Source organism: Lagenorhynchus albirostris, chromosome 15 (assembly GCF_949774975.1).
Source record: "Lagenorhynchus albirostris chromosome 15, mLagAlb1.1, whole genome shotgun sequence".
In the NCBI taxonomy this organism is placed as follows: domain Eukaryota; kingdom Metazoa; phylum Chordata; class Mammalia; order Artiodactyla; family Delphinidae; genus Lagenorhynchus; species Lagenorhynchus albirostris.
This window is the reverse complement of record NC_083109.1, coordinates 65,559,934-65,586,297: the sequence shown is the minus strand read 5'-3', so window position 1 is coordinate 65,586,297 and position 26,364 is coordinate 65,559,934. Positions and strand designations below refer to the sequence as shown.

Below are 26,364 nucleotides of genomic sequence, written 5' to 3'. Positions count from 1 at the left end.
GCCTGTGTCACCTGACCTCACCCCAGCTCACTCTGTTCCAGACCCAATGGATTTCTTGTCATCCCTCAAACATGTTGCACGTGCTCCCACCTCAGGGCCTTTGCACGTATGGCTCCTTTGTCTGGAACTCTCTCCCTCCTGTAAGCAAGCGCACAGCTTGCTCCCTTATCTTCTTCAGTCTTTATTAAAACGTTCCTTCTCAGTGAGGCCTCCTTTCGCCTCTCTACTTAAACTCCATCCCCCTGACACTCCCAACTTCCACCTCTGCTTCTTTTTTCTCCATAGCACTTAGCATCTAACATAGAATATAGTCTGCTTCTTTATTTTGTTTATTTTCTTCCTTCTCCAATGAGAGCAGTGATTTTTATCAATCTGTTTGTTGTTAAGTCCCCAATACCTAAAACATTTCCTGGCACATGGAAGATTCTAAAAAAGATTTGTCAGATGAATGAGTGAATGAATCCCATTACTGTGACTGTTAGGTCCCATCCATCCAGCTCTCAGATCCCAGCTGTCACAACTTCTATCTCTCACTTCTATTTTGGACACTGCAGACCACTGGGCTGTGTGTGGAACCTCAAAAACTCCACTGTTTAGACAAGTGTTTCCCTTGCCCCAAGCTCGTACCCTTAGAAACTCTGATTTGGATGCTATGTCAGTTAGCAGCCCTGAGCCAGGCACTGCCGACTCCACGAGGGAGGCAGAGGAGAAGCCTGCAGGCCGGAGTGGCTGGCAACAGGCCAGCACCTGCTGGTGGTGATGGATGGGGGTATCGAAGGCGACGATGGTGACAAAGCAGGCAGTGGAAAGGCATCGATCTACAAGAGAGGCAAAAATTCCCACTTCCTGTCCATTGATTGGGAGTTTAATGAAAACGATCTTTCACTTTCGGGTTCCATCACTGGAGCAGGTGTGCTGACTGGCAGTAGGGCGTGTGCCAACTGTCCCAGGCCTAGCCTTCTGGGTTTTGCTTTACAAAAGCCCTCTCTGTGGGACTTGGAACTTGCCCATAGCATTGGAAGTGATTTGCACTTTTTCCAAATGCTCCAGATGGACAAGGGAGTTTGAAAAAGATAAACTGTTCTGGCTTGAAAGGGAATTAATGACCCCCTGCCCTGGCTCGGCCCACCTGCTGCAGACACCAGTCGGTGAGGGACCAGCGAGGGGCCTGCAGTTTCACAATCCTCTCAGGAGGAAGGGAGGCAAAACTGCCTGCCTTTTAGCCCCCACCCCACCCCCCCATTTAGGCCAGGAAGACCTCTCCTGCTGCTGAGATCACATGTCAGGCCCCTGAGGCTCTTTCCAGAAAAGGGCTCCTCACTCCAAATGCTACCCCGCTGCCCAGCAATATGATAGTGTCAGGTCTCTTCAACACCCCAGACCAAGGGGATGGGCTGAGTGCGTAGGAGGTCATCATAACCTCCCTCCATCCTTACCCTTCCCACATCTGGCCTTCTTTCCACGAGAGAATCCCCTGCTGTATTACATGCAGATACAGGGCAACTGGAGGGGCCCAAATTGGCCTGTTAGGTCCAGGAATTTCCACTAGATGGCATTCTCTCTCTCTCTCTCTCTCTCTCTCTCTCTCTCCCCCCCCTTCCTCCTTCCCTCCCTCCCCCTTCCTCCTTCCCTCCCTCCCTCTCCCTCCCTCCCTCTCTCTCCCTCTCCCCCTTCTCTCTCTCCCCTCTTCTCCCTCCCTCCCTCCCTCATTCCCTCCCTCTCTCTCTCTTTCTCTCCCCCTCACTATAAATTCTGATAGAAATTTTACAATAATAATGGTGCTAGTAAGAATGCATTATGTACTGACCAAGTTCTAGGCATTGTGCTAAGGGTTGGACATGCCCAGTGGAGGTTAGAGAGCAAGCACTCCGGATCCAGAGCGAGTGGGTCCCATCCTGCTATACTTCCTGCTGCCATGGGCCCTTGGGCAAGTAGGTGTCATTTCAATTGTGCAACAGTTTCCTCATCTATAACACTGAGATAATAATAGCAGTACCTATCCCATGGGGTACTAGGAGGATTAAATGGCTTAATCCATGTAAAACTCTTAGAAAGTAATAAGCACAATACAACTGATTGTAAAATAAATCTTTTGACAACTTCCCAAGGTAGCCACTATTTCCCCACTTTATCTATGAGGAAATTGGAGCTTCAGGAGATTAAGTTGCCCAAAGTTGTATTGTTTCCAGTGTTACCGAACCCAAAGAAACCTGATGTGTGTCTCCCAAACTGATCAATTTCCTGAACCGTGTGTCTCACATCTTGTCACATTTCTGAATCTACCCACTAGCAGTGGGGCACCAGAAAAGCCCCGGAGCTAAGCAGGCCAGACAAAACCTCCTCCTTGGGAGACAGGGAGGCAGGAAAAGCTCTAGTGAGTTCTGTCTTCATACTGCCTCTTTCAGACAACCCGTCCTCAGAGCAATCCAGGAACTTAGCTGAGGAGCTGGGCAAAGCCGTGGAGATCATGGGCAAAGGCAAGAACGGGATTGGCTTTGGCAAAGTGGACATCACAGTTGAGAAGGAACTTCGGAAGGAGTTTGATGTCAAGAAGGCCCCAGAATTGAAGCTGTTTTTTGAGGGCAATAGATCGGAGCCCATCAGCTGCAAAGGTAATGGTACTTCCGTGTCAATCAAGGTAACGCTAACTATGGAAACACAAACATCTGCATTTCAGTGGCTTAGCAGAATTACAAGTTTATTTCTTGCTTGCACGGAACCCAGTTAGCAGCCAGAGGGTGGAGATGAGGGGACTCTGTTCCCCACAGTCTTTCAAGGACCCAGGTTCCTTCCAGCCTGTGACGTTGTCCTCCCCTAGGACCCCCGAGCTTCCTGCCCTTCCCTCTGTATCTGGCCAGCTATTGGTGCCGAGAGGCAAAGGGGCGCCACCAGTGGTGTCCGTGGCCCAGGCCTGGAGATGGCGAATATCGCTCCACCCAACAGAAAGGCTGGGAAATACGGCCCTGCTCTATGTCTAAAGGAAGTAAAAGATTTCGGTGCACGTGTAGCCGCCTCCACCACAGCTTGCATCTCAGCTGGTGGGCTCTGGAGGCGCCATGAGGTGGGATAGGGATGCACATGGCTTATAAACTACAGAGACCAGAGAGTGAGGTCCCCACTCACCTATCTCCCCACTCCCACCGCACTCTTCCACTTTAGAATGATTTTGACAGGGTCCCAGGCCGAGGAAGCACTGGTTGCTCGAAACGGAGACTGGGAGTTGCTAGAACAAGACGGGCTTGAGACAGGGTGACTACCAAACCCTTCCGCTTCTATCATCCTCCATTTAGTTAACTCATTCATCTACTTATTCTACACCCTTTTATTTAGAACCTACCGTGTGTCATATCCTGATGTTGTGGAAATTTGAAGAGTTTTGTGCTTCAGTGTGACACATAGCAGGTCCTAAGTTTAAAGAGTGTCAAATATATGGTTGCATAAACGTATGCACAGTGGATGGATAGATGGATGGAGGGAATAAAACTAATGAACACAGAAGTGCCCAGCACAGCCCTTACTATGTTAGTAGAATGTTCCCATCGTGTATGTTGCATGATTGAATCTCAGAACACTGAGTTTGTATTTTTCAGGGCCTGGCGTTTAGCAGGTTTGCAATAAGCCTGTTGGAGAGTTGTTACAAGAACCAAAGGGACAACGGGGAGAGGGCCACCGTGTACAGGGGCTGCAGGATGCCTTGCAGTTCTCAGAATGGACACAAAGGGGGTGTGAGACACACAGGCCAGATGTGCTGAAGAGCCAGCCTCAGGGCAGGTTGCATAAAAGACTTGGAGCCTTGAGGCTCCCAGCTGGTTTGTATGAGGCTGGTGTGTGCAAGGGGAAGAGAAAGAGATGGGGAGAGAGGGCAGGAGTGAGAGAAGGGACAAAAACTGCTGCTTCCTGTGCACCGAGTGACAACCCTCAATGGCCAGCCACTGACCCTAAGCGAGGAGCCCTTTGTGATGTGTTGGTTTGGGGGAGGGCTGTGAAGAAACCAGAAGCCCCAAGTTACTTTGTCAAAGTCCATATCTCCTCATGGAGTGGCTCAGGCTCTGGGATGCCTTCACCTCCTGAAGGACAGGTGAGGTCCAACTCCACTTAGAGGAGGAAGGTGACAGCATAGCGACTTCCAGACTGTCTGAGCTCCCTTTGTGCTGGGAGCCAGGCCTGGAACCTCCTCTGCCATTCAGGAAGCTTCACTATCACCTCCTCCAGGAAGTCTCCCCTGACTGCCTGGGTCGGGGTGCCTGCACGGTTTCTGTGGTCCCACGGCGCCTGTGCTTCCCCCTCAAAGATCTCATCTCACAGAATTGTATCTCTTCCTCACTGTCTACTCAACTGACAGCACAGGGCAGAGGCCAATCTCACCTCATTTCCTGGGGTCTCCTAAAAGGCTGCCAGAGCTGGTGGACACCTCGGCTTCAAATCCTCACTACATACCTGAGGAACAATCACTTCCTCCTGTTGAATTCTGATTTTCTCATCTGTAAAGTAGGGATGGTAAAGGCATCTACCTCCAAGGGTTCCTAGGAAGAAAGAATAAGTCTGCACATGTCTGAGGCATTTACTGTGTTCCAGGCACTGTTCTAGTCCCTTCTCAGATATCATAACACAGTATAGGAGGTGCTTTTATAGATGGGGAAACTGAGGTGCAGAGGGTGGAATAACTCTCAAGGCTCCCCAGATAAGTAGCAGTGGGATCCACAAATATTTTCTCTAAAGGACAGAAAGTAAATATTTTAGGCCTGACAAACCAATCTCTGTTGAAACTATTTAACTCTGCTGACGCTGTGAGAAAGGAGCCATACACAAACAAATGGGCGAGGCTGTGTCCCTATAAAACTTTATTTATAAAATTAGTTGACAGATCAGGTTTGGTCCATGGGCTACAGTTGACTGATCCCTGCTGTACACCGTGCTGTCCTCTTAAGTAAACGGCAGATGTGGTTATTATTATCCTCAAACTATTAGTTTCCTGACCCTAGTCTAGTGCCTGGAACACTTAGGTTTTTAATGCATATGTTGAGTTTGAATGGGGTGGAATTGCAAGGGCCCCACAATTAAGGAGCCAGCCCATGTTTGTACTGGGCTTGACCATCCCCTTCTTCCTCAGTATTACCCCCAACCATGGAAAGAGGCAGCGGGATGCCGGGACGGAGCCAGAGCCCAGAGTTTAGGACGAGCGCTAGCTGTGAGAACTTGAAGCAGCCTCTATTTCTCACTTCCTAAAAAGAATGACTAAGGCCAGTTCTGCCACTTGACAGGACTTCCTGAGCTAAGGGAGTGGCAGTACTTTACTGGCCTCTTGCACTGTGACTTTTACGAAAACTTCCCTCAGAGGCAGGTGGGGTTTAGTCGTTGTTGTTTCAAGTCCAGGTTCTCCTCTGGTCTCCAAGGACTGATGGTGGGAGACTTGACCTTGGCCATCTCCCTGGAGGGAGGGGGACTCAGGCTGCCTCCAGGCCTTCAATTAATGCTGCATTCACAGCTTGTGCCTGGAAATATGCAGCGGAGCTCTGGCCCCAGTCAATCATTGACACGGCATTCATACCTCGGTTGTCACTGTGTCCTCAGGCTCAGAGCCGAGCACCAGGAGAGGGACCTGCCTAGTGGGGACAGTGCCCGATTGGCAGGAGCTCAGAAACAAGCTGTTTGCCAAGTTCAGAGCTATCTCGGTCCTATGGGGCCCAGAAGGGCAAACGGAGCTCATCCATCCCAGAGAAGAGGGTCCAAGATCAAGTTCCCTCAAACCGAGTTATCTAATGATTCATTCCCCTCATCCATTCATCCCATAACTATTTCCTGAGCACCTACTGTGAGCCAGACACTACAGGATGTAGGGGAGGAAAATGTTTCCTTTCTTCCCTTCTAGGTTCTTTGGCTGGTTTAATAATTAAATTGACATAAGAAAGAGTAAAAGAAGAAAAACAAATTTAATTTGATAACGTACAGGAGTCCCAAAGATACGAGGCTCAAAAAAGTGACCAAAACAGGCAACTTTTAGACAAAGAAACAATAAAGTTGTGAAGAATTGACAAGGCAAAGGTGTTTGGGCTTGGGGTAGCAAATTAGTGAGGAAGTAACAAGGTTTTTTTATACAACCTTCTTGACCTTAAATCCCTACGTCTGGTGATAAGGATGTAGTCTACCGTCCTGGTATAGGGAGGGTACCTCTACATGGGAGATTTATTTCCTGCTTTCGAAGGGACAAAGGAGGGTCAGACATCCTTCTTGCACAGGCTATTTCTCAAGTAACTTTAATTCAAAATAATATGCCAAAGTAGTAGAATTTGAGGTGGCATATTCTGTTCCCCCTCAGGAGCTACTGAGAAAGTTAGGAAAAAATCATAGCTTCAGAAACAGACTCAGTGAAGAAAATACAACAGGTCATAAAATAGAGAATGATTGAGGGGAGAGTAAGAAAAGACCAAATTGAGAATTAAATAAGCAGGGTGAGATGCCCTTGAGAGCTGAGAGGAAAGGACAGCCCGGGCAGAGGGCCTGGTGGATGCCAAGCCCAGTGTGCCGATGATAAGGATATGGCTGGAGTGCGGACAGAGGGAGAGAGTAGCACAAAGGGAAATCAGAGCAGTGGTTCTGAGGACCTGTAGTTCAAACCCATTTGGAAGGGTTTTATTCACCTTTTTTTGGTATTTTCAGAATTTCTAAACCAATTCCTTTCAGGTCACTTAAGACAACTTTTTCAGGCAAAGCCTTTAAGAGAAAGAGTTTGTTTTCATGATATGTGCCTCTTTCGTCCGAAAACATGGCTTGGATGACTGTGAAAATAGAAACTCAGCCTTGGTGCTGGTGTCCAGGAGGAGGGAGTGACTGCAGTGGGTGGAGAGCCATGGTCTGAGGGTGGCATGAAGCCTCCCCCGCCCCCTCTGTCCCTTGAGACCACCACATCATCCTCTTACGAACTTTTAGAGGCCTGATTCACTGTGGCTTTTTAAATGGTCTAATCTGTATCTACTAAAGCTGGACACAGCGTCCCCATGACTAGAAATTCTTCTCCTGGGCATGTACCCAACAGAAGTGCATACAATGTGCCCCTAGAGACATGCACAAGAATTAATTCTTAATAGCCCCGAACTATAAACAAACCAAATGCCCATTAACAGGGAATGGATAAATAAGTTGCGGAATATTCACACAATGGAATGCTACACAGCAGGGGGAACGAATCTACAGGTGCAACATGGAGGAATCTCACACGTATAGTGAAGCCCGATCCTAAACACATACTGTATGACTCAATAGAAAGTTCAAGAGCAGGTTAGAAGTTAGGATAATGGTTTCCTCTAGGTGAGGGTTGGGTAGTGGCTGGGAGGGGGCACCATGGAGATTTCCGAGGGGCTGATAACGTTCAATTTCTTTATCTGGGTGATATTTATACATGTGTGTTCATTTTATGAAAATTCATCAAACTATACATTGTAATTTGTATACCTTTATGCATGTAAACATACTGCATTATAAATTTTTAAAAGGCCTAATGTTCTTAGGAAAAGTAAGCAAACATACTGAAAATAGTGTCCTTTCCAGTCGATTTAGCAACTCAGTGTGCATTCCTCAAGCCCCAGGCAGCAATTTGTCCTGCCACAGGGCCTTTGCACAGGCTGTTTTCTCCGCCTTTCCTTCTCCAGTTGCTTCCTGTTAACTCCTATGTATCCTTCAGTTTTCAGCTCATAAGTGATTTCCTCCAGGAAGCTCTCCTTGACTTCACAGTCTAGGTCGTGTATCTTTTATATAGGTTCATAGAACTTTGCTTTTGAATACTTACTTTGGGTGTGATTTTACCCTTGTTTGTGCAGTTATTTGATAGTTGTCCTCCTCAACAGAATGAGAGCTGTTTGTGCAGTTATTTGATAGTTGCCCTCCTCAACAGAATGAGAGCTGCATAGTCTCGTCTCTGCTCACCATTTTATCCCCAGGACCAAGCACAGCATTCAGTAACGTAATAGGCACCCAATGCATATTTATCAAATGAATGAACGAGTGAAGGAGTGAAGAATAAAGGCCTTTGTATTGGCCTTTTTGGCCAACCCAATATGTTGTCCAAAGCTACTCACAACAAACATTGCTTTAGCTCATAAACTCATTTTAAACGATCCATTATATTCTATAGCAGGCCTTGACAGAAAGTAATACTTTACATTACCTGCCACCATATGAAACTGATGATCCTAGCAAACACAAGTCCATTTGTAGCCTTGAGTACATTTTGGCACACCATTATGTCTCCCCAGATATGGTAGATGTGTCCCGATTTTAGATGCCTTTTGTGTGCTTGGCACTTCCCATATGATAGCTGAGAAATGGAAGTCAGGGTGTATGACCTCATGGACATCTAGGTCTCAGCTAAGGAACTGGAGACCCAGGGAGATAATGGAATTCTCCCAAGGGTGCAGAGCTAGCTGGCCTTTTTAATTACATTTTAAAACTATATGTTTTAAAAAAATAAATCCATCCTCCTGTCACTTTGAAGGGTGAATAAGAAAACACAGCTGGGCATGCTTCCTCCCGGGTTTGATTCCCAGCTTCACTAGCGGAGTGGCCAATGGCAAAGTTGAACCTCAATTTCCTCATCTGCAAGATTGGGAGAATATGTATCCCATAGGGTTATTGTGGGGATGTAAGACATGCAAAATGCTCAGCCCGGTGCCCGGTCCTTGGTAGGTGCTCAGTCAAGTTTAGCTGCTGTTGTTAATGTTCACGTTTTGGGGCTCAGGTGGGGAGGAGAGGAGAAACTGACCTTGGACTTCAAGGGGTGGGAATCCAAGACAAGAGGTTTCTACTCATTTAACTTGGGGAAGACAGGACTTGCTCCAGTTCAAGAGGAAACTTCTGTGGGATCCATTTAATTGTATGTCTCTCTCCAGGAGTGGTTGAATCTACTGCCTTGGTTGTTTGGTTGAGAAGACAAATTAGCCAGAAAGCATTTTTGTTCTCTGACACCAGTGAGATAGCAGAGTTTGTGAATTCCAGGCCCTTGGTCATCATCGGCTTCTTCCAGGTACTGCATTCAAGAGGTGGGAGGTGGCTTCTCAACTGATGGGGAATCCTGTGTCTGAGAGGGTGGGTAGGGTGAGGAGAGGTCTCCCATTTAGGTTAATTCCATGCCCATTCTTCCTTTTTCAATGAACTGGTTTTCTGGGGGAACTGCAGGATAAAAAATAAAGAAGAAACGGAAGCTGAAATGGTAAGAGAAGCTAACTGCAAAGGTGGACGGTAATGGGAAGAGAGGAGAGGAGATTGACATATATTGAAGTGGTTTTGATAGTATAACTGATCTTTTTTGGGGTTCATTTAGAATATCACTGAATGATAAATGATTTGCAAATTGCTCTTGCTTTTGGAGAATGAGTTTCTTATACATCTTAACTCATTTCCTATGACTTTGATGACTCCTCCCCTTCTCTGAGTAGAAGTCAGAACTTTGGGATTATATTTATACAAGGGGAGAGTTTGTACCTTTTTCTCTCCCATCCTACATTTTGACATCGTTTTTGGCCCCAATTTTCTTTCAAGCTAAAGAAGAAGGCTGAAACTACAACCGTATCGTGATATCAAGTTCATATTTGGTACCACATGTGGTCAAATCAATGGCCTCTTCTGAAAGCAATTAAGGAATAAATGTTAAAAAGTCTTAACACCTGTGTTAGAACAGCCTTCACGCTAATACTTGGGAAAGGTCAAGTTTATCGATTCTCTCCATTCATCTCTGTGGATTTGCCTATTTTGGGCTTAGTCATAGCCATAGAAGTATTCCGGGTATGAAACATCCATGAAAGTGGATTTAGGTGGCCCAGCAAAACCACAGAACTTGGAAAGGTGAAGAGATGAATTAGTCACTATTTTCACCCTGTCCTTAAAAAATCCAGGCATTTTGCTTCCTACCAAAGCCTCATCAGACATCTCTCCCCAAACAGGATTTAGAGGAAGAAGTAGCAGAGTTGTTCTATGATGTGATCAAAGACTTCCCAGAACTAACGTTTGGAGTGATTTTGATTAGAAATGCCATTGGGCGTTTCCACGTCACCCTTGACAGTGTTCTGGTGTTCAGAAAGGTAGGACTTTGGTCTTATTGCTAGTGAGGGGGCTCTAGTTCAAAATAATGAACTATGTGTGTATGTGTGGGCTTTGGGTATAAATTCTGGTTCTGCACTTGTGAACTAAGGGGCATTGGACTAGTCAGTTTCTGGGAAATCAGTCTCCTGTTGTCTCTCTGGCCTTTCTAGCCATTTTCCATTGGGAGTTCCTCCTTTCCTTAACCAGTAAATGACATTAATTAAGGCTCAATCTTCTGCCTCGAGTTTTCCTCTGGTCCATCTCCCTTTCCCCATCACCCATGACGTACAAATCTCTGTCTCCAGCCAGACTTCTCTGATCTCCAGACCTTTATATCCATCACTAGATGTCTCAACATGGCCATGCCTAAAGTCATAATCTCCCCTCCAGATCCTCTTCTAGTGTCTTTTCTCTCTTAATGAATGGTGTCACCATCTCTCTCAGCTCCTCTGTAAGCAAAGCCAGAACACCTAGGCATCATTCTAACACCTCCCTCAAAACCAGTCCATCAGCCCAATCCCATTGATTTCTAAATCCAAAATATCCTGTGAATATATCCATTTCTTTCTACTGCTACCATCCTAGATCAAGTGACCATTCATATTCCATAGCCTAATACAACATACATCCAACTGGTCTACCACATTTCATCTTGTCCTCTAAAGAAAAATCTTTCCGAAATTAAAATCTGATGGTCGCTTTCCTCCTTCCAACTGAAAGCCCTTTAACTGATTCCTGTAATTTTTAGGATAAAGATAAGTCCCTGATGAGGCCCACGAAGCCTTCCACGGTCTAACCTCTATTACAAACCTTCCTCCTCTTTCCCTCTGGGATCTAGATCTGAGCTGTCCAATATGGCAGCCACTACTCACATGTGACTGTTTACATTAAAATTAAATTAAAATTTTAGTTCTTCAATCAAGCTAGCGATTAGCGGGTGGATTGTGGCCACTGTATTCAATAGCATTGATTTACAGAGCATTTCCATCATCACAGAAAATTCTATTGAACGGTGTTACTCTAGACACTGTGGTCTGGTTCCTGGAACATGCATTACTCCCTCCCCACGCAAAGCTAAATCCTTACAATAACCACATTGCTTATAGACATGGCTCAGAGAGGTTAGCTTACTTGCCTAAGGCCACACAGGAAGTAGGTGGAGTGATATCCAGATGCTGGTTGACTCTCAGAGAGAAGTCTTCTCATAGAGAAGACTGTGAGCCATTGTGTTTTACTTAGGCCCATGGAAGTCATTGAAAGATTCTAAGTTGGAGAATAAAATAAGCTGATTTGTGCTTTGAATGAACATAGAGTCCAGAAATAGATCCAAATGCATGTGGAAGTTTAGTATATGGTAAAGATGATATTTTAGACCAGTAGGGAAAATAGCATATAATATGCTAGTCATGTTATTCAATGACTAGCATTGGGTAGCCATTTGAAAGAAGAAAACTAAAGCTAAATCTATATATCACTCCTTCCACCAAATTAAATTCCAGATTGATCCCTGATTTAAAAATATAACAATAAAACTGTGGAAAGACCAGAAGATGCCATGGGAGAGACTGCTTTCTAACTTGGAGGGAGGGGAAAAGCCCCTTTATAAAGCATGACAGAAACCCCAGAAAGTATGAAAAGAAATACTGATAACTTTGGATCATACAAAAATTTTAAAATTCTGCAGAATAAACCCAATCACAAAATCAAAAACCAAATAGCAAACTTGGAAATGCATTTAGGAGAGATTTGGTCTCTGTTAATGGTTAAGAACATGGGCACTAGATTCAGATTGCCTGGCTTGGAATCTTGGCTTCACCTCTTACTACCTTAGCAACCCTGGGCAAGTCACTTCACTTCTCTGTGCCTCAATTTCCTCAACTGTAAAATGGGCAAAATAATAGTATATAGCACAATGAGATGTTATGAAGATTAAATGAGTTAATACATATAACATATTTAGAACTGTGGCTGGTATAACATGAGCTCTCCATAAGTCTAATTAGGATTATTAAACTATTGTTACGGCCAGGAAAGAGTATAGGCTTTATCCAGGGGACAATAAGGCCTATGAAGTGTTTAAGCAAGAGTTGCATTTTAACAACATCACTCTGGCTGAAGTGTAGGAGATAGATGGAAGGGAAGCAGGGGGAGAAATTGGAAGACCATTAGGAGACTTTTGCAGGAGTCCGAGGATTAGGTTTGGACTAGAGGGTGGGATTGGCATAGATGAAGAGAAGGAGACGGAGGAGAGAGAAATAAGGAGATAGCTGCTGCTTTCTCCTTCCCCCACAGACTTTGATCCTGGGCTACAGAGAATTATGTCGTTTCCTGTGCTAATCCAGGTCCTTCTGAGAAGCAGTCATCAGGCAGGATTAATCATGCAAAAGATTAGGGGAAAGGCCTTTGAAGGAAAATAGAGAGGGAGCTGGGGGAAACTTATCAGACCATGATATACCAATAGATCTGACCCTTTGGAAGGAAGGAAGGTGGGATGGAAGAGTCCTTGACTGCAGCGTACTTCTAAGAAAGTTCATCAAAGTCCCCTATAAGAGAAGCCCTGTATCTCCCAGAAATGGGCTTGCCTTAGTATCCCTGACAAATTCATTGGTTAGGAGCAGCGTGTGAGAAACTGCTCAGCAACAGCACAAATACGTTGATGGATTTCAGAGCAAGACCGCTGGTGCTGTCCGTCAAGTATCCTCCCTGTGTCTGTAGGCTGGAGGATTTCATGGCTTCCACATACCCGTATTCCACCCTCAGGCTAATCTGCCCAGCTATCTATATTTATTAAGTATCTAGATTATGTATTACACCTGTTACCATGGTGTTTTCCTTTTATCCAAGGGGAAGATTGTGCTATTACATTTATTAAGTGCCTACATCATGGATGCTACTGCCCTCTAATGGTTTTCTTCGTTTGTCCAAGGGAAAAATCGTGAACCGCCAGGAGCTTATCGATGACAGTACCAACGAACATATCCTCAATCAACTCATAAAACAGCACCTCACAGATTTTGTTATTGAATACAACACTGAGGTCAGTGAGCAAAGGGTCCCGGGAGAAGGGTAGCTGGGGCAGCTGTGTGCGAGGAATTACCTGTTTTCCTTTTAATTTCAGAATAAGGATCTGATTTATGAATTGCACATCCTGAATCACATGTTGCTCTTCGTCTCCAAAAGCTCCAAGTCATTTCGTATGACAATGCAGCATTATAAATTGACATCGAAGGAATTCCAAAACAAGGTTTGTGGAAGTTGCCACTGCTCCTTGGGGCTCTTTATTTAGGAATCCAAGACCTATAGACCCTAATGCGATCCATCTGCCTTACCGATTATAAATTAATCCAGGGAGGATTGGTGTATTCATTTGCATACCAATCTCCTGATTTGCATTCTTCTTCCTGCCCAGTGTCTCTTTCTTTCTCACCAAACCTTTGCTCCTTCTTCCCTCATCATTTTGAGAAGTCTACTATGGGAACATGACTGGTCTGGCTGCTTTTTCAATGGACCATGCTCCACTAAGAGTGGGTGACTGCAGTGTGGCTAGCATTTGGCTTGGAGGTGAGGGGAAGGAAAGACCACTCCTGCCTGAGGTCAAGGAGTGTGAAAAGCCTGAAGGTGTGAAGCAGCACAGACAAGCAGTTGCTGAAGTTCAGGCTTCAGCATCAACAGACCTGGGTTCAAATTCTCTTCCTCTTACAAGTGATTTTGTCTTAGATGAGTTTAACCTCTCAGTCTCAGTCACCTCCCGTGTAAAATGGGGAGTTATAGCAAGAATTAGAAGTGCTATATGTAAAGCAATGAGCAAATGTACAATAAACAGTGCTTATTTTTTTTGTTATTATTATCATTAGAAACACTTCAGGGGACTTCCCTGGCAGTCCAGTGGTTAAGACTTCGCCTTCCAGTGCAGGGGGTGTGGGTTTGATCCCTGGTCGGGGAACTAAGATCCCACATGCCTCTGGGCCAAAAAACCAAAACATAAAACAGAAGCAATATTGTAACAAATTCAATAAAGACTTTAAAAATGGTCCACATCAAAAAAAAAATCTTAAAAAAAAAGAAACACATCAGTTTTTCCTAAGTATTATACCTATATTTATAGAGTTAGCACCATCTGGACTCTGGGGGCTATTTACTTCACTTTTCTCTTTATTTTTATAAGAAGTAAGGTAATGGTAGGTTCTCTTTCTCTTAAAGAAAATTCTTCTGAAATTTAAGCAAAACAATTAAAAACTTTGAAACCCCAAATAAATACAGAATAAAGCCACTAGGCACGAGCATATTTAACGTCTGCTACATCCCACCTCATTTTTCTCCAGGAAAGTTATTCTAATTACAGAAACACCTCTTGTAAGTACGTTTCCTGGTTTATTCAATTTTAAACTTTAAGAATTTTGACGTAATTAAATTGATTACAATCTGATTGCTTCCACGCTATTTCTATTATAATAGTCAATGCTTAGCCATAATTCTTCTAGATTTTTTTTTTTAATTTAACTCTTTAATCTAGGTGGAACTTATTTTGGCATATATCATGGGTTTAGGTTGTAGATTGCCTTTACCCCAGTTAGCAAACTTCTAGAATGCCATTTATTGATCGTGCTCCATTTTTGTGCCAAAGATAAACAGTTGGATGAATATTATTCCAACAGGTCATACCCCCATATCTTATCTTGTTCACCTCTAACAAATGTTTATTGAAAGTATACATGGGTGGTTTTAATATGTCTGCTTTGTTTTTCACAATCTCCCTAGCACCTGGAAGAGTGTCTGGCACATAGTAGGGCTCTTAATATTTTGACAGATGAATGACCTGAGAGTATCCAAATCCAGGGTCTGCAGGAGACTCTGACTGGTCTCCTTCTTCCATGCTTGTTTCTTCTCTACAACCAGAGTGGTCTTTTAAAAATTATCACCATGTCTCACTCTGGCTTTTATCCTCAGTGACCTCCCGTCTCATTCAGATTAATGCCTGGCTCCTTACTGGAGCTCTGAGCTCATTTCTCACCATCTTCCATGACTCTCCCTGGCACTGCAGCCACACTGGCCTTGTCTCTCTAGTCTGTAACGTTCTATGTGTCCCCCCTCCCCACACCCAGGCCTTTTCAGTGGCAGTTTCCACTGCCTAAATAAATGTTCCCCTGACTTGTTACCCATCACCCAGGTCCCAGCTCAAATGTCACCTCCTCAGATACTCCTCCTGGCCTTCCTACCTAATACTGAGCCTCTATCTCACCCCAGCTTACAGCCACTCTCTCACAGTGCCCTGTTCCATCATCTGGTTGGCACTCACTCATTGCTATCTGATTGACTAATTTCTTGACTCATTTCTTGCCTGTCTTCTCCACTAGAACATGAGTTCCATGAGGGCATGGATTTTGTCTGCCTTATATCCCCAGTGCTTAGCAAAGTGCCTAGTAGCCACTCCACAAATAGGTGTTGAATGCATGATTGAATGAGGTCGTGGGTTTCCTAGATAGAAGAATAATTTAGAATAATAATGAGGTGAAACGTTCCGAGCATTTTATACCGCCCAGTCACTGAACTAAGCCCTTTATACACAGCGTCCTGTTTCATTCTCACAGCAACCCTACAATGTGGGTACTATTATAATCACCACTTTACAGAAAATGCAACTGAGGCACAGAGAGGGGAAGTTACTGTTTTGCCCAAGGAGCTGGGATGAAAGCTCAGGACCTCCTGACTTCCTGCGGTTGTGTGAATGGTGTCCTGCACAAGGATGGTGAAACCAGGACGACAGCTGATGCCTGTCTGTGCAGCGAGACACAGGGCTGCACCTGCCTGATGAAAAGGAGCTTTTGTCCTGGCTTTCAGAAGTGCTCCATAGACTGTGCTATTTGCTTTCCATTAGTGCCCCACCCCCCCACCGCCAACAGATTCCCAACAGTTTCTCTCTCTCGGTAAGGGGGTCGTTACCTTTTTCATGCCTCTGATCCAGAGAGACACAGGTTTCGTTTGGTTTGGCAGATCCTTTTCATCCTTGTGGATGCAGACGAGCCCAGAAATGGACGTGTCTTGGAATACTTCCGGATCGCAGAGGCTGAAATTCCATGTGTCCAAATCCTAAACTTAAGCTCTGATGCAAGGTACAAAATGCCTTTCGAGGAAATAACCTATGAAAACCTCAAGAAATTCGGCCAGAGCTTCCTGAATAGGAAGGCCAAGGTAAGCTCACCCTCGGACAAGGTTTATCCAGAGCCTCAAAATAATTCTTTTTCTGTAGTTCTGATGGCTTTAGTCATCTGAATGGGGAGGCAGAAGAAAGGTCAACCTCATGGTTCTTGTGAGGAAATACCCCCATCTCCCCACCTCGAATCAATTTAACGTTTGATCTGTCCTGACCTTATAATTCCACCATTAATTCTTTATTCTTAAAGTAAAGGCATTTTCTTTGTAGGAATCTCCAAATGAAATGCAGGCACTCCCAGGGCTGGCATCCTCTGAAAGTAGGTTCTTCTCCTTCTTTCAGACTCTAATGTGAAAGATTTGCTTGGCCCCAGGGTAGATGCTTGCTTGGGGGAGAAGATGGGGTGGCATATATGAAGCAGTCAGGATTTAACCTCAAAGGCTTTAGGGACCAGGGAGGAACGGCTGCAAAAGGATGGCTACATAACACTATGTAGCCCCATGACATAACCACCTGCTGTTTATTTAGCTCTTGCTATATCCTCAACCACCCTGCTGAGTTATGTCCTTCTGAGTTAGGTGACCATATTATTTATTTTCCAAATGGGGACACTTTTGAGAGTAATGGAAGCGATTTTAAAAAGTGTTCTGAAATGGCAGGAATAAATTGGGACTCTCCAGGCAAACCAGAATGTATGGTCACCTTACCTTGGAGGGCTCCCACTACCTTCTGTCCATCCCCCCACAGACACTTCTTCCCCTCAGCCTTCTCTGATGAAAGCTGGTTTTTGTCTAACGGACAACATTATCACAGGCCAGTTGGTAAGGTTGGTGTCCTCCATGCCACTTCCAAACCATTTCTCCTCGTCTGCCTTCAGAAAGTCCAGATTCTTTGGATTCCACGCCTTTGGACTTTAGGCCACCTGCTCCTGATTCCCGTTGCTGTTCTGATCACTTCCCTTTCGCTCTCTGAGGACTTAAGCTCCTCGTTCCAGACCTGCCCTCGACCCCTACTCTGCCCTCATTTACAGAGATGTCAATATCCAAAGCCCTGGTTTTTTCTCCGGTAATGGTGTGTCCATGCCCTCTCAGTCACCTGCTCTTATGGCCATACTCTAGAGGTGGCAGCCCCTCTGCAAGCCTGATTTCACACTTCCCGTCCTCTTAGTTCCTTTCTCTAGTAGCCACATTGCTACAATCCCTAACCCTTTTCATGGCCTCCAGTCTCCTGATCCTGTTTCACCATCCCTTTATTGCCCTCCTTCATGAACTTGGATTCCACGGTTCACCGCTCTGATGATGATTCCCTTAACTCTTCGATCCCTTCCACCTTCCACCTCCTCTACACCCTGTAGTATTTACCAGGCAAAATCACCACTCCTGTTGAACCCAAACTTAACTTCCCTACTGCTTCCAGACCAATCCTGGAGAAAAAGGACCTCACCACGAGGCAGCCTGGCTTCCTGGAATCACAAACCAAATATCCTGTTGGCTCTTAGAAATGCCCTGACATTTCTATATAAATTTCTCTTTGTTCATTCTCTTAATCTCGGAGTCTGTTTCTCCTCCAACCCCATTCCTACTTGCAGTCTGAACTGAGTACTGTAATCATATATCATTAAGAAAACAGAAGGCTTCAGACAGGAGCCCCTCATTTTCTATCACCACATCTACAAACCTCCCTGGAGCTCTGCCTGTCCTCTTTCTCTCCCTCTGGTTATATCTCAGGAGGTGTCTATCTTCCTCTCAAGGGCCAGCACATCCTCTCGTGTTCTTGGAATGAGGACGGGCATCCTTCGCATGACCTATAATATGTCACGTGCCTGATCTGGCCCATTTCTAATTCTCCATTCCCCGTCTCTCATATCCAGTCCCCACACTTTTTATGCTCCCTCGCAAAGAATTTTCAGGTCCTTTCCAGAGATTGGGGTGGGGATGAGGGAAGCTATAGTGGGAGACAAGGCTGGTGAGCTGGGCAAAGGCCAGACAGCAAGGACTTGTAAGCATATTAAGGATTTGGTACCCTAAGAGCAGTGGGAAGCCAGATTTGTCTGGTGAAGGTAGAATCCGCTTGTAGGAGAATAAAAGTGTGGTGAGGGTTAGGAGGAAATGCAGAGAGAACAGTAGGAGGCTATCACAGTGACCTAGACGAGAGATGCAAGCTACCTGGCCAAGGGTAGCAGCAGTGCAGACAGAGATGAGGGTGTGAATTCAAGAGATATTCAGAAAATAATGGTTGCAGAGAAAAATATATGTTCTGAGATTTTCACCACTTTCTTCAAAGAGAAGCAAGAGCTGGGTTCATTCTTTCATTCATTCACAGAACATTGACTGAGGTCTCATGATGTGCTGGTACTCAATTGTACTTAATGATGGGGGAAGAGAAAGTCCCTTGTGACTTTCCATTCATTGAGATAGTGATACATTAATCAAATAACCAGAAAAATAAATGTAAATGATAAATAAGTGATGCAGGAAAAGTACCAAGTATTATGAGAATTTATGAAAGCAGGGCCTGACCTTGTCTGGGGTAGAGTCAGGGAAGTCCTCCTCTGAGATCATTCTGAAAGATAAATCTGAGTTAGAGATAAATCTGATAGAGAAGGGAGTGTGGGTGTGAGGAAGTGGGTGGAAGGCTAGCCCTTTGGGTGAACAAACCAGCATGGCTGAAGAAAGCAAGCAGGGGAAGAATGGCGATGAGCTTGGAGAAGGTGTCAAGAAACGAAGTGTGACAAATATTTTATAGGTCACATAAAATGATCTTAGTGTGATTCTTGGGGTAGCTGGGGGTGGCTATATTTTTGGGAGAAGGGACACAAACTAGTTTAGAAGTTAATGATGTGAAACGCACTCTCATCTAAGAATTCTAACAATCATGTATTTGAAATGCTAGAATCCACCCCGGTTTGGAGCCCTGCCGCCTCGTCAGCCCTCTGATTCCAGTGCCCCGGACAATCTAGGCTGCACACCTAGCTCATGATCTAGCTCAGCATTTCCAACTCTTTCCCAAGGCGGTTGTAAGAACAGGAGAAAGTCTTCCATTGTTTCCAGTCAGGGTGGGGAGCCCCAAATGCCAATCCCTTTCTGGAGACTGTTAAAATCTCTCAAATTTGCTTTCTAGAAACATCAATCCAGTGAAGAAATTCCAAAATATTGGGACCGGGGGCCGGTTAAGCAGCTTGTTGGGAAGAACTTCAACGTCATTGTCTTTGACAAGGAAAGGGACGTATTTGTGATGTTCTGTAAGTATCTCTGCAGAGGCCATTGGAGGCAGTGGCTTCAACATTACTTTTCAGTGTAGCTCCTGAATTCTTGGGTACCAGAATCTCCAAAACCTATCAAAGCACCATGCCAAGAATGGTCTTCAGACATCCAAAGAGTTTGGATCAAGATGCTATCAGTGTCTTTATTCCTGTCCTGCCCCTAGGTTCTTCAGAACCATTTTTTTTTTTTTTTTTAATTCCATGGGAAGCAGCTACGTAGCACAGGGAGATCAGCTCGGTGCTTTGGGTCCCCCTAGAGTGCTGGGATAGGGAGGGTGGGAGGGAGACCCAAGAGGGAGGAGATATGGGGATATATGTGTATGTATAGCTGATTCACTGTGTTATAAAGCAGAAACTAACACACCATTGTAAAGCAATTATACTCCAATAAAGATGTTAAAAAAAAAAAAGATGCTATCAGCTACAAAGCAACTCTCCCCCCAAATCAAATTCTTGGAATGTGTGGAATACCTTCTCATAATCAGGCCTGCTACCATTTGTAACAACAGTAATGCTGATGGCTGATTGAATGCTAGATAAACCAGGCCTGTGTATCTCATTTAACCCTCACACCTTACTTTTGAAAGTGGCTACTTTATTGCTCCCACCTTACAGATGAGTAAACAGAGTCCCAGGGAAGTAAAGAAACTTTACTAGAGTCAGGCAGCTAGTATGTGAACTTCAAAGTAAGGGATTGGAACCTAGTCAGCCTGAATCCAGTGCCTGCTCTAGTAACTGCTGTACCAGTGACCAGTGTAAGTTAAGTAACTTCTCAGATGGCCCACACTTAACATACCTGAGTTGGTGCAGCCAAACTGAAGACCCACATCATGCATGTAAAAGACTTGCAACAGTGTCTGGCATCTTGTATGCATTTGATAAAGGACAGGTATTATTGCTATTATTTTCCCTGTTGTTATAATTATTTCCAGTGCTCAGCCAGGAACTACTGCCCTTCCCTCACTGTTTCCGATTTGCATGTGAGAGCCAAAGCCAGGGACCTTCTCTTCCACCCTGAGACACAGAGAAGGGTGGTAATGCAGTGACTTCAGACATCTCTTTTACTTAACAGGAGGAGTTACCATCTATTGTGCACTTATGAGTTTGCAGTTTATACACCTGCTCTCATTTCCTCCTCTAAACAAGCCTCTTAGGAAGGTCCAGTGGATTTCCCCATGATACAGATCAGGGAACCAAGCCTCAGAGAAGTTAATTACCTTACCCCAGGTCACATAGCAAGTAAATGGCAAGGCAAAAAGTTCAAATCCGGCTCCGATGCCATCATTGCCTGGAGGGTGAAACAAGGGCTGGATTACATCACGCAGGCCTTTCAAAATCTCATTAAAATGGACGTTCATCACAGAGCCAGGTGTTTAAAGTCCACATGGCTGAATTACCATGACCTGCTGCCTTTAAGTGAGAGGCTAGGGAGGACTTTCTGTACTCACGGACACTGGGAGTCGTGAGAATGCCCACTTAGTTCTGGTAAAAAGCAAAAGCAGCTTCATTTTCTTGGAAGCAGGGCTGTCAGATTGGCTCCCTGGGACCGCCGCCATTAGGCCCTCTCGTGTTCCAACCTAGGGCCCATTGGGCTCCCAGGGAGATTCGGGGATTCAGCTGGGAGAGCAGATGGTCACAGAAGCCCTTGGTGTGTAAATGGGCTGAGCATCCAAATGTAATAACCAGGGCCTTTGACGCCACTCCTCCCACAGAGCCAGCAATTTTAATGGAACAGGCAGGCAAGGTTGTTTCCCTTCCACGTTGGAGCTGGTCCCAGATTTTTCTCCATAGGTCCCCGTGACTGGGCCACACACAAGAGCTCAAGGGGGAAGTCCAGTGTCCCCTTCCCGGGGGTAGTTGTACTTGTCACAACCTCATGTTCACTTCCTGGGTGCGTTCTCCACGGGACTGAAAGGCAGTGTGATACCATGGACACAGCTCAAAACAACCTGTCTGCAAACCCCACTTCCTCTGCTTAATTAACTAAATGACCTTGAGCTGTGAGCTTAACCTCTGTTGGAAAACTCTCATGCTATCTCACACACACACACACACACACACACACACACACACACACACACTTTCTGGCAGAACATGAGGAATCATCTATCATAAATATTTTTCTTGGTTTTCCTCTTCAGCTGGAGTGGAAAGGAAAATTTTCAGAGAACAGTAGAAAATGTCCCAACATGTAAAAAGTTTTAGTGTCTGAATGGAAGGGGGCTAGGTTATTATGTTTTTTCTAATTTAGTTCATGATGATCAGGTACTATGGTTGAAATGTAAAGTAACCTAACATACTATTAGAAGAGAAGGGGGCTGCAATTTGCACGGCAACAGACCATTAGTGGAACACAGTGACCGTGTCTACGTGGGAGTGTGGCTTTCAGGGTCTTTATTACTGTGAGCCTGAGTGACGGCCCTTCTCTTCCAGATGCACCCTGGTCCCAAAAGTGCAGAGCGCTGTTCCCAGTGTTGGAAGAGCTGGGTAGAAAGTATCAAAACCACTCCACAGTCACTATCGCCAAGATCGACATCACAGCAAATGACGTTCAGCTGACGCACCTGGACCGGTACCCCATCTTCAGGCTCTTCCCCGCTGACTCTCAACAAGTGAGGGGCTCTTGGGAGTCACATAACTGGAACTGTTACATTATTGTCATGGACTCAGTCTCTCCCTGTCTCCAGCTCTGCCTTTTACCAAATCAGCTTCATTCTCAGCTCCAGCCCTTACTATCTTCTCATATTCAAGTTAGAGAGTGTTTTCCATTAGCTTTCACAAAAGTCCCAAGACTCAGTCTGATTGGGTCCCCCCTGACCCAGTCATTGTGGTCAAGGTGATGTGGGTGTTTTGATGGTCAGGCCTAGGTCAAGTGGTTCCCTCTGGTATTAGGACTGAGCCTGATTCAGACTATATGGAATAAGGTCGGGGGAGTCACCGTGTGAGTATTGGGGGCGGAGTGCTATCAGAAGAAGAAAGAATGCGTAATAGAGACAATTAAGTATTTTACACTTTGGTGTTAGAGTCATCGAACATCACCAGTGTTCATGCAACACATTCTTCATGCCACTTTGGCATGTGGGGAAGAATGTCAATCAAAGAATCACAAGCCAAAGTCCCTGCTCCTAAGAAGAGTATGACTGAGTGTGGAGGAAAAGTCAGGATAGGGGCTCATCTCCAAATGCAACTGGAATTGGATAGGGCACATACTGGAGGACAGATGTGGCTGGAAGTCTTCATGCAGCCATGAGACTTTGAAGAACGGTGGGGATTTAAATCAGAAGGGTGTGAAGTATAGGTAGGAAGTATAACATGAACAAGGGCATAGGCCGAAGGCCGGCCGCAGAAAGGTGAACGAGATGTCATCCTCCTGGTGCAAAAGATGCATGTGCCCGGATTGAAAGGGTGGACCTGGCACAGATCTTCAGTTATCTGAAAAGGAGTTTGGACAGCCAGAGGGCAGTAAGCAGTTTCCTAATCTTCTTAAAGACTGCAAGAGGAAAGGAAGCTAGTGATGGCTAAGCAAGAACAGAGGCCAGACACTTTGTAAAATAACTATTCTCATTCTTTAGTAATAATAATAATAGCAAATATATATAGTGCAGACTACGAGGCGGGCATTGTTTTAAGGGCTTTTCGTATAGTAACTCATTAAATCCTTATAACAGCACCATGAGGTAGGGACTGTTATTATCTTCATATTACAGTTAAGGAAACTGAGTCATAGAGAGGTGAAGCCACCAGACTACACGGCTAAGTGATGAAGCCAGGGGTTGAGCCCCAATAGCGTGGCTCCAAAATTCTTGCTCTGAACCACTGCACCGCAGCCCTGTGATGGAGGACGTTTCATTATGCTTATGTTAGAACCACGGTCATGGAGGCTCAGAGCAGTTAAGGAACTTGCTTACTGCACTTAGGTTGTTAGGAATTTGAGTCTGGATTTCCCTGTGCAGCAATCCCCGAGTATTTTGCAAGAAGGGGCTACCATTTCGACCCTGCTCCATTTTCTTCCTAGGCTGTACTATATACAGGCGAACATACCCTGAAGGGCTTTTCTGACTTCCTGGAAAGTCAAATCGAGATCCAGACAGAGGATGAAGATGAGGTAAGGCGAAACAGCAGTACCCTAGATTATTGTGTCCCACACAGAACCATCAGGAACTCAATGGACTAGGAAAGAGGGTACCAAGATTTCCATAATCTTGTGCACTTTGGAGAGAATGGAGGATGAATCCAGTTTGGATGACTTTATTTCAAGGACACCTACTACCAGAAAGGTGGAGTTGAGAAACACTGAGAAGGGCAAACGCTCTGAAGTCTCACACAGCTCCTAAGGCTGCTTCCCTGGGTCCACTGTTCCCGACTGGGTAACCTCATGTCTTGATGGGGTCTTGCCCTCCGGCATCATTCTACAATCTCCATTCTCTCCTAATTCTGTTCATGCCTCAGTGAGGCCATCTGCTGGAAGGTGTCATCTGTATTAGTTAGGACCCTTTCAGTTGCAGATGTCAGAAACCACAGTACTCTTTGGCGTAAGCAGCAATGGGAATTTATCCCCTGTAACTGGGAGAACGTCAGATGTGGGTGGACCCTGAAGCTCAGAGTTGTTTTCTGTCTCCCCATCTCTGTTTTCCTCTGTGTTGGCTTCATTCCCAAGTAGGCATTTCCCCACAGAGGGGCAATGACTGCTCCACAGTTCTCAGCTAACACCCTCTCAGCTTGGAAAGAAAGTACCTACTCTTTAGTCCTAGCAAATGTCCGGGAATGGATCTCAGTAGCCAGGCCTGGGACAGCCGCCACTGTGGGCACAGAGCAGAGAAAGGCAGCTTGGCAATTACAATCGTGATCATATAATTCTTGCCTCTTGTTTCTTTTTCCACCTTCTTCCCTCTGTCCCTCCCACTCTTCTTTTCTTGAATAGCTGCTGTCTGTTGAGCAAAGTGAAGTGACAGAAAAGGAGGTATTAGTTGAGGAAAAGGAGGTACCTTTTACGAAGAAAGAGCTACCAGAACAGAAGTTGCCTGAGCTGGAGAACTTGACCAAGCGGGAAGGGCCAGCTGGGCAGAAAGAAATGGCTGATGAGGAGGAAAAGGTAGCTGAGCCAGAGGGACCTCCAGGACAGGAGAAGAAGCCAAGAGTGAAGGAAGAACTGTAGCGTCTCCAAAACCAGGAGAGAGCGTGCCCATTTCCCAGGTCCTGGCGTCATTTTGTGAGTGGATCTACTCCAAGTAAAATTTATAATTGTGGTAGGTGGGTGGAGGCTGGATAATAAAAGCCCCCCAATGTCTTTGGCCCTGTTTTATTCATTACCTCTTTTTCCTGGCTGGTGCTGCCTTAGAAGAGTTGCTTGGCCTGGAATTCACATAGGGCTGCAAGGGAAGCCATAAGAGCAACATTTAATGAGTGTTTACAACATGGTGGGCATTTGCTTCGTTCTCACAACCTCACTGGGAGCTAGGTTTCATCATCCCCATTTTACAGATGAGGAAACCGAGGCAAAGACACGTTAAGCAACCAGGCAGGATCACACAGCTAGTAAGCCCTTGAAATACAATCCTAGGCAATTTCACTCCACAGACCGTGCATTTAACCACTATGCACACACCGCCACCATAAGGTTGGGGTCCCCAGAGGGTGGCTGATGCTTTCAAAGAGGTGGATTGATGTTTTTACGTTTCATTTTAGCACAGTAAGAAAGAGATTCAACTCCAGATCTGTCCCCAGTCTTTCACATCTCAAAAATGACCCACTCTCTTAAACAGCCATATCCTGGGCCAACCCTCAAGGTCCCTCTTTCCTTTTATTACCATAAAGGTAACTCTACCTAAACACATGACTCCTCCCACTGCCCTCCATCTCCACCCACCAGTCTCAGCCACAGAAGTCTTCTAATTGGTCCCTCTACTGCCACTCTGCACCTCCATGCCCCACACACGTTACACAAAATCCATATTCCCTAAAGATGCTAAAATGATCTCTTAAAAAGCCATAGCCGTGAGGGCTCGCAGTACTGCCTTGTTTTTCTAGCTTCTAGTGGCTGCCTGCATTCATGGTTCCTTCTTCAAAGAACTCTGACCTTTTGCTTCCATCCTCACGTCTCCTACTTCCTCCAGTTCTTCTTGCATCTCTCTCATAAGTGCCACTGAGATAGCACTGGGCTTGCCCAGGTAACCTCATCTCAAGATACTGAACTTAATCATGCCCAAAAGTCCTTTTTGCCACGTAAGGTAACATTCACAGGTTCTGGGGATTAGGACGTAGACATGTTAGGAGGTCATTCAGACTCATGCCGCTGGTGTGTAACATTCATTTCAGCCAGGTGACAATAAACCTTCTCTTGGGAAAAGGAGGGCATAATATTTTAGGGACCAAGGTCTGCACAAGCCATCTGGGCCTCTCCACGCTCTACCCGTCAGGTAACACAAAGGCTGATTGTGCCTCCGGAGCCGGTGTCCCTGTCTCTCTTCCCCCAAACCCAGCCTGTCCACAACCAGACCAAGCAGGGAACAGCCTGGGGCCCTGGAACTCACCTGAACCAGTTGCCCCAACAGGGGCCGGTATTAGTATTCAGGACACGATGCGAGGCTCACCTGCTTCAGTCTTAAAGCCACGTGGCTGCCAGTGGCTTTAAGAAGGAGGGGTCCACGGGGGCTGCTCGAACTAAATCACATGGAACAGAGCCCCTGACTGGCCACAAGCCAGAAAGCGGGTGTGCTACCTGCAGGCTCCCCAGATGCAACTGGGACCTTAGGAAGTAGGGGCTCAGATTGGGGTAAACAGTATGGGTAGGTGGTGCAGGTGATGACCCTCTGTTGGGAGGTCATCAGAGCATACAGGGAGAGAAAGACCCTTTGCAGAAAGATATCGTCTCCATCATGAC

General features: G+C 45.5%; 1 protein-coding gene across 1 annotated transcript in view; it reads left to right on the top strand.

The window, feature by feature from the left end:
* The window catches only part of PDILT (protein disulfide isomerase like, testis expressed), a 36,878-nt gene extending 12,239 nt beyond the window's left edge, over nt 1–24,639 (top strand). Inside the window, exons 2-11 of the mRNA XM_060124716.1 lie at nt 2,406–2,612; nt 8,883–9,016; nt 9,933–10,070; nt 12,998–13,108; nt 13,190–13,315; nt 16,063–16,260; nt 19,343–19,463; nt 21,918–22,096; nt 23,500–23,589; nt 24,406–24,639. Of these exons, the coding sequence (XP_059980699.1) occupies nt 2,406–2,612; nt 8,883–9,016; nt 9,933–10,070; nt 12,998–13,108; nt 13,190–13,315; nt 16,063–16,260; nt 19,343–19,463; nt 21,918–22,096; nt 23,500–23,589; nt 24,406–24,639 (1,538 nt within the window). The remainder of the gene's footprint in view (nt 1–2,405; nt 2,613–8,882; nt 9,017–9,932; nt 10,071–12,997; nt 13,109–13,189; nt 13,316–16,062; nt 16,261–19,342; nt 19,464–21,917; nt 22,097–23,499; nt 23,590–24,405) is intronic.
* The last annotated feature ends 1,725 nt before the right edge of the window (nt 24,640–26,364 follow it).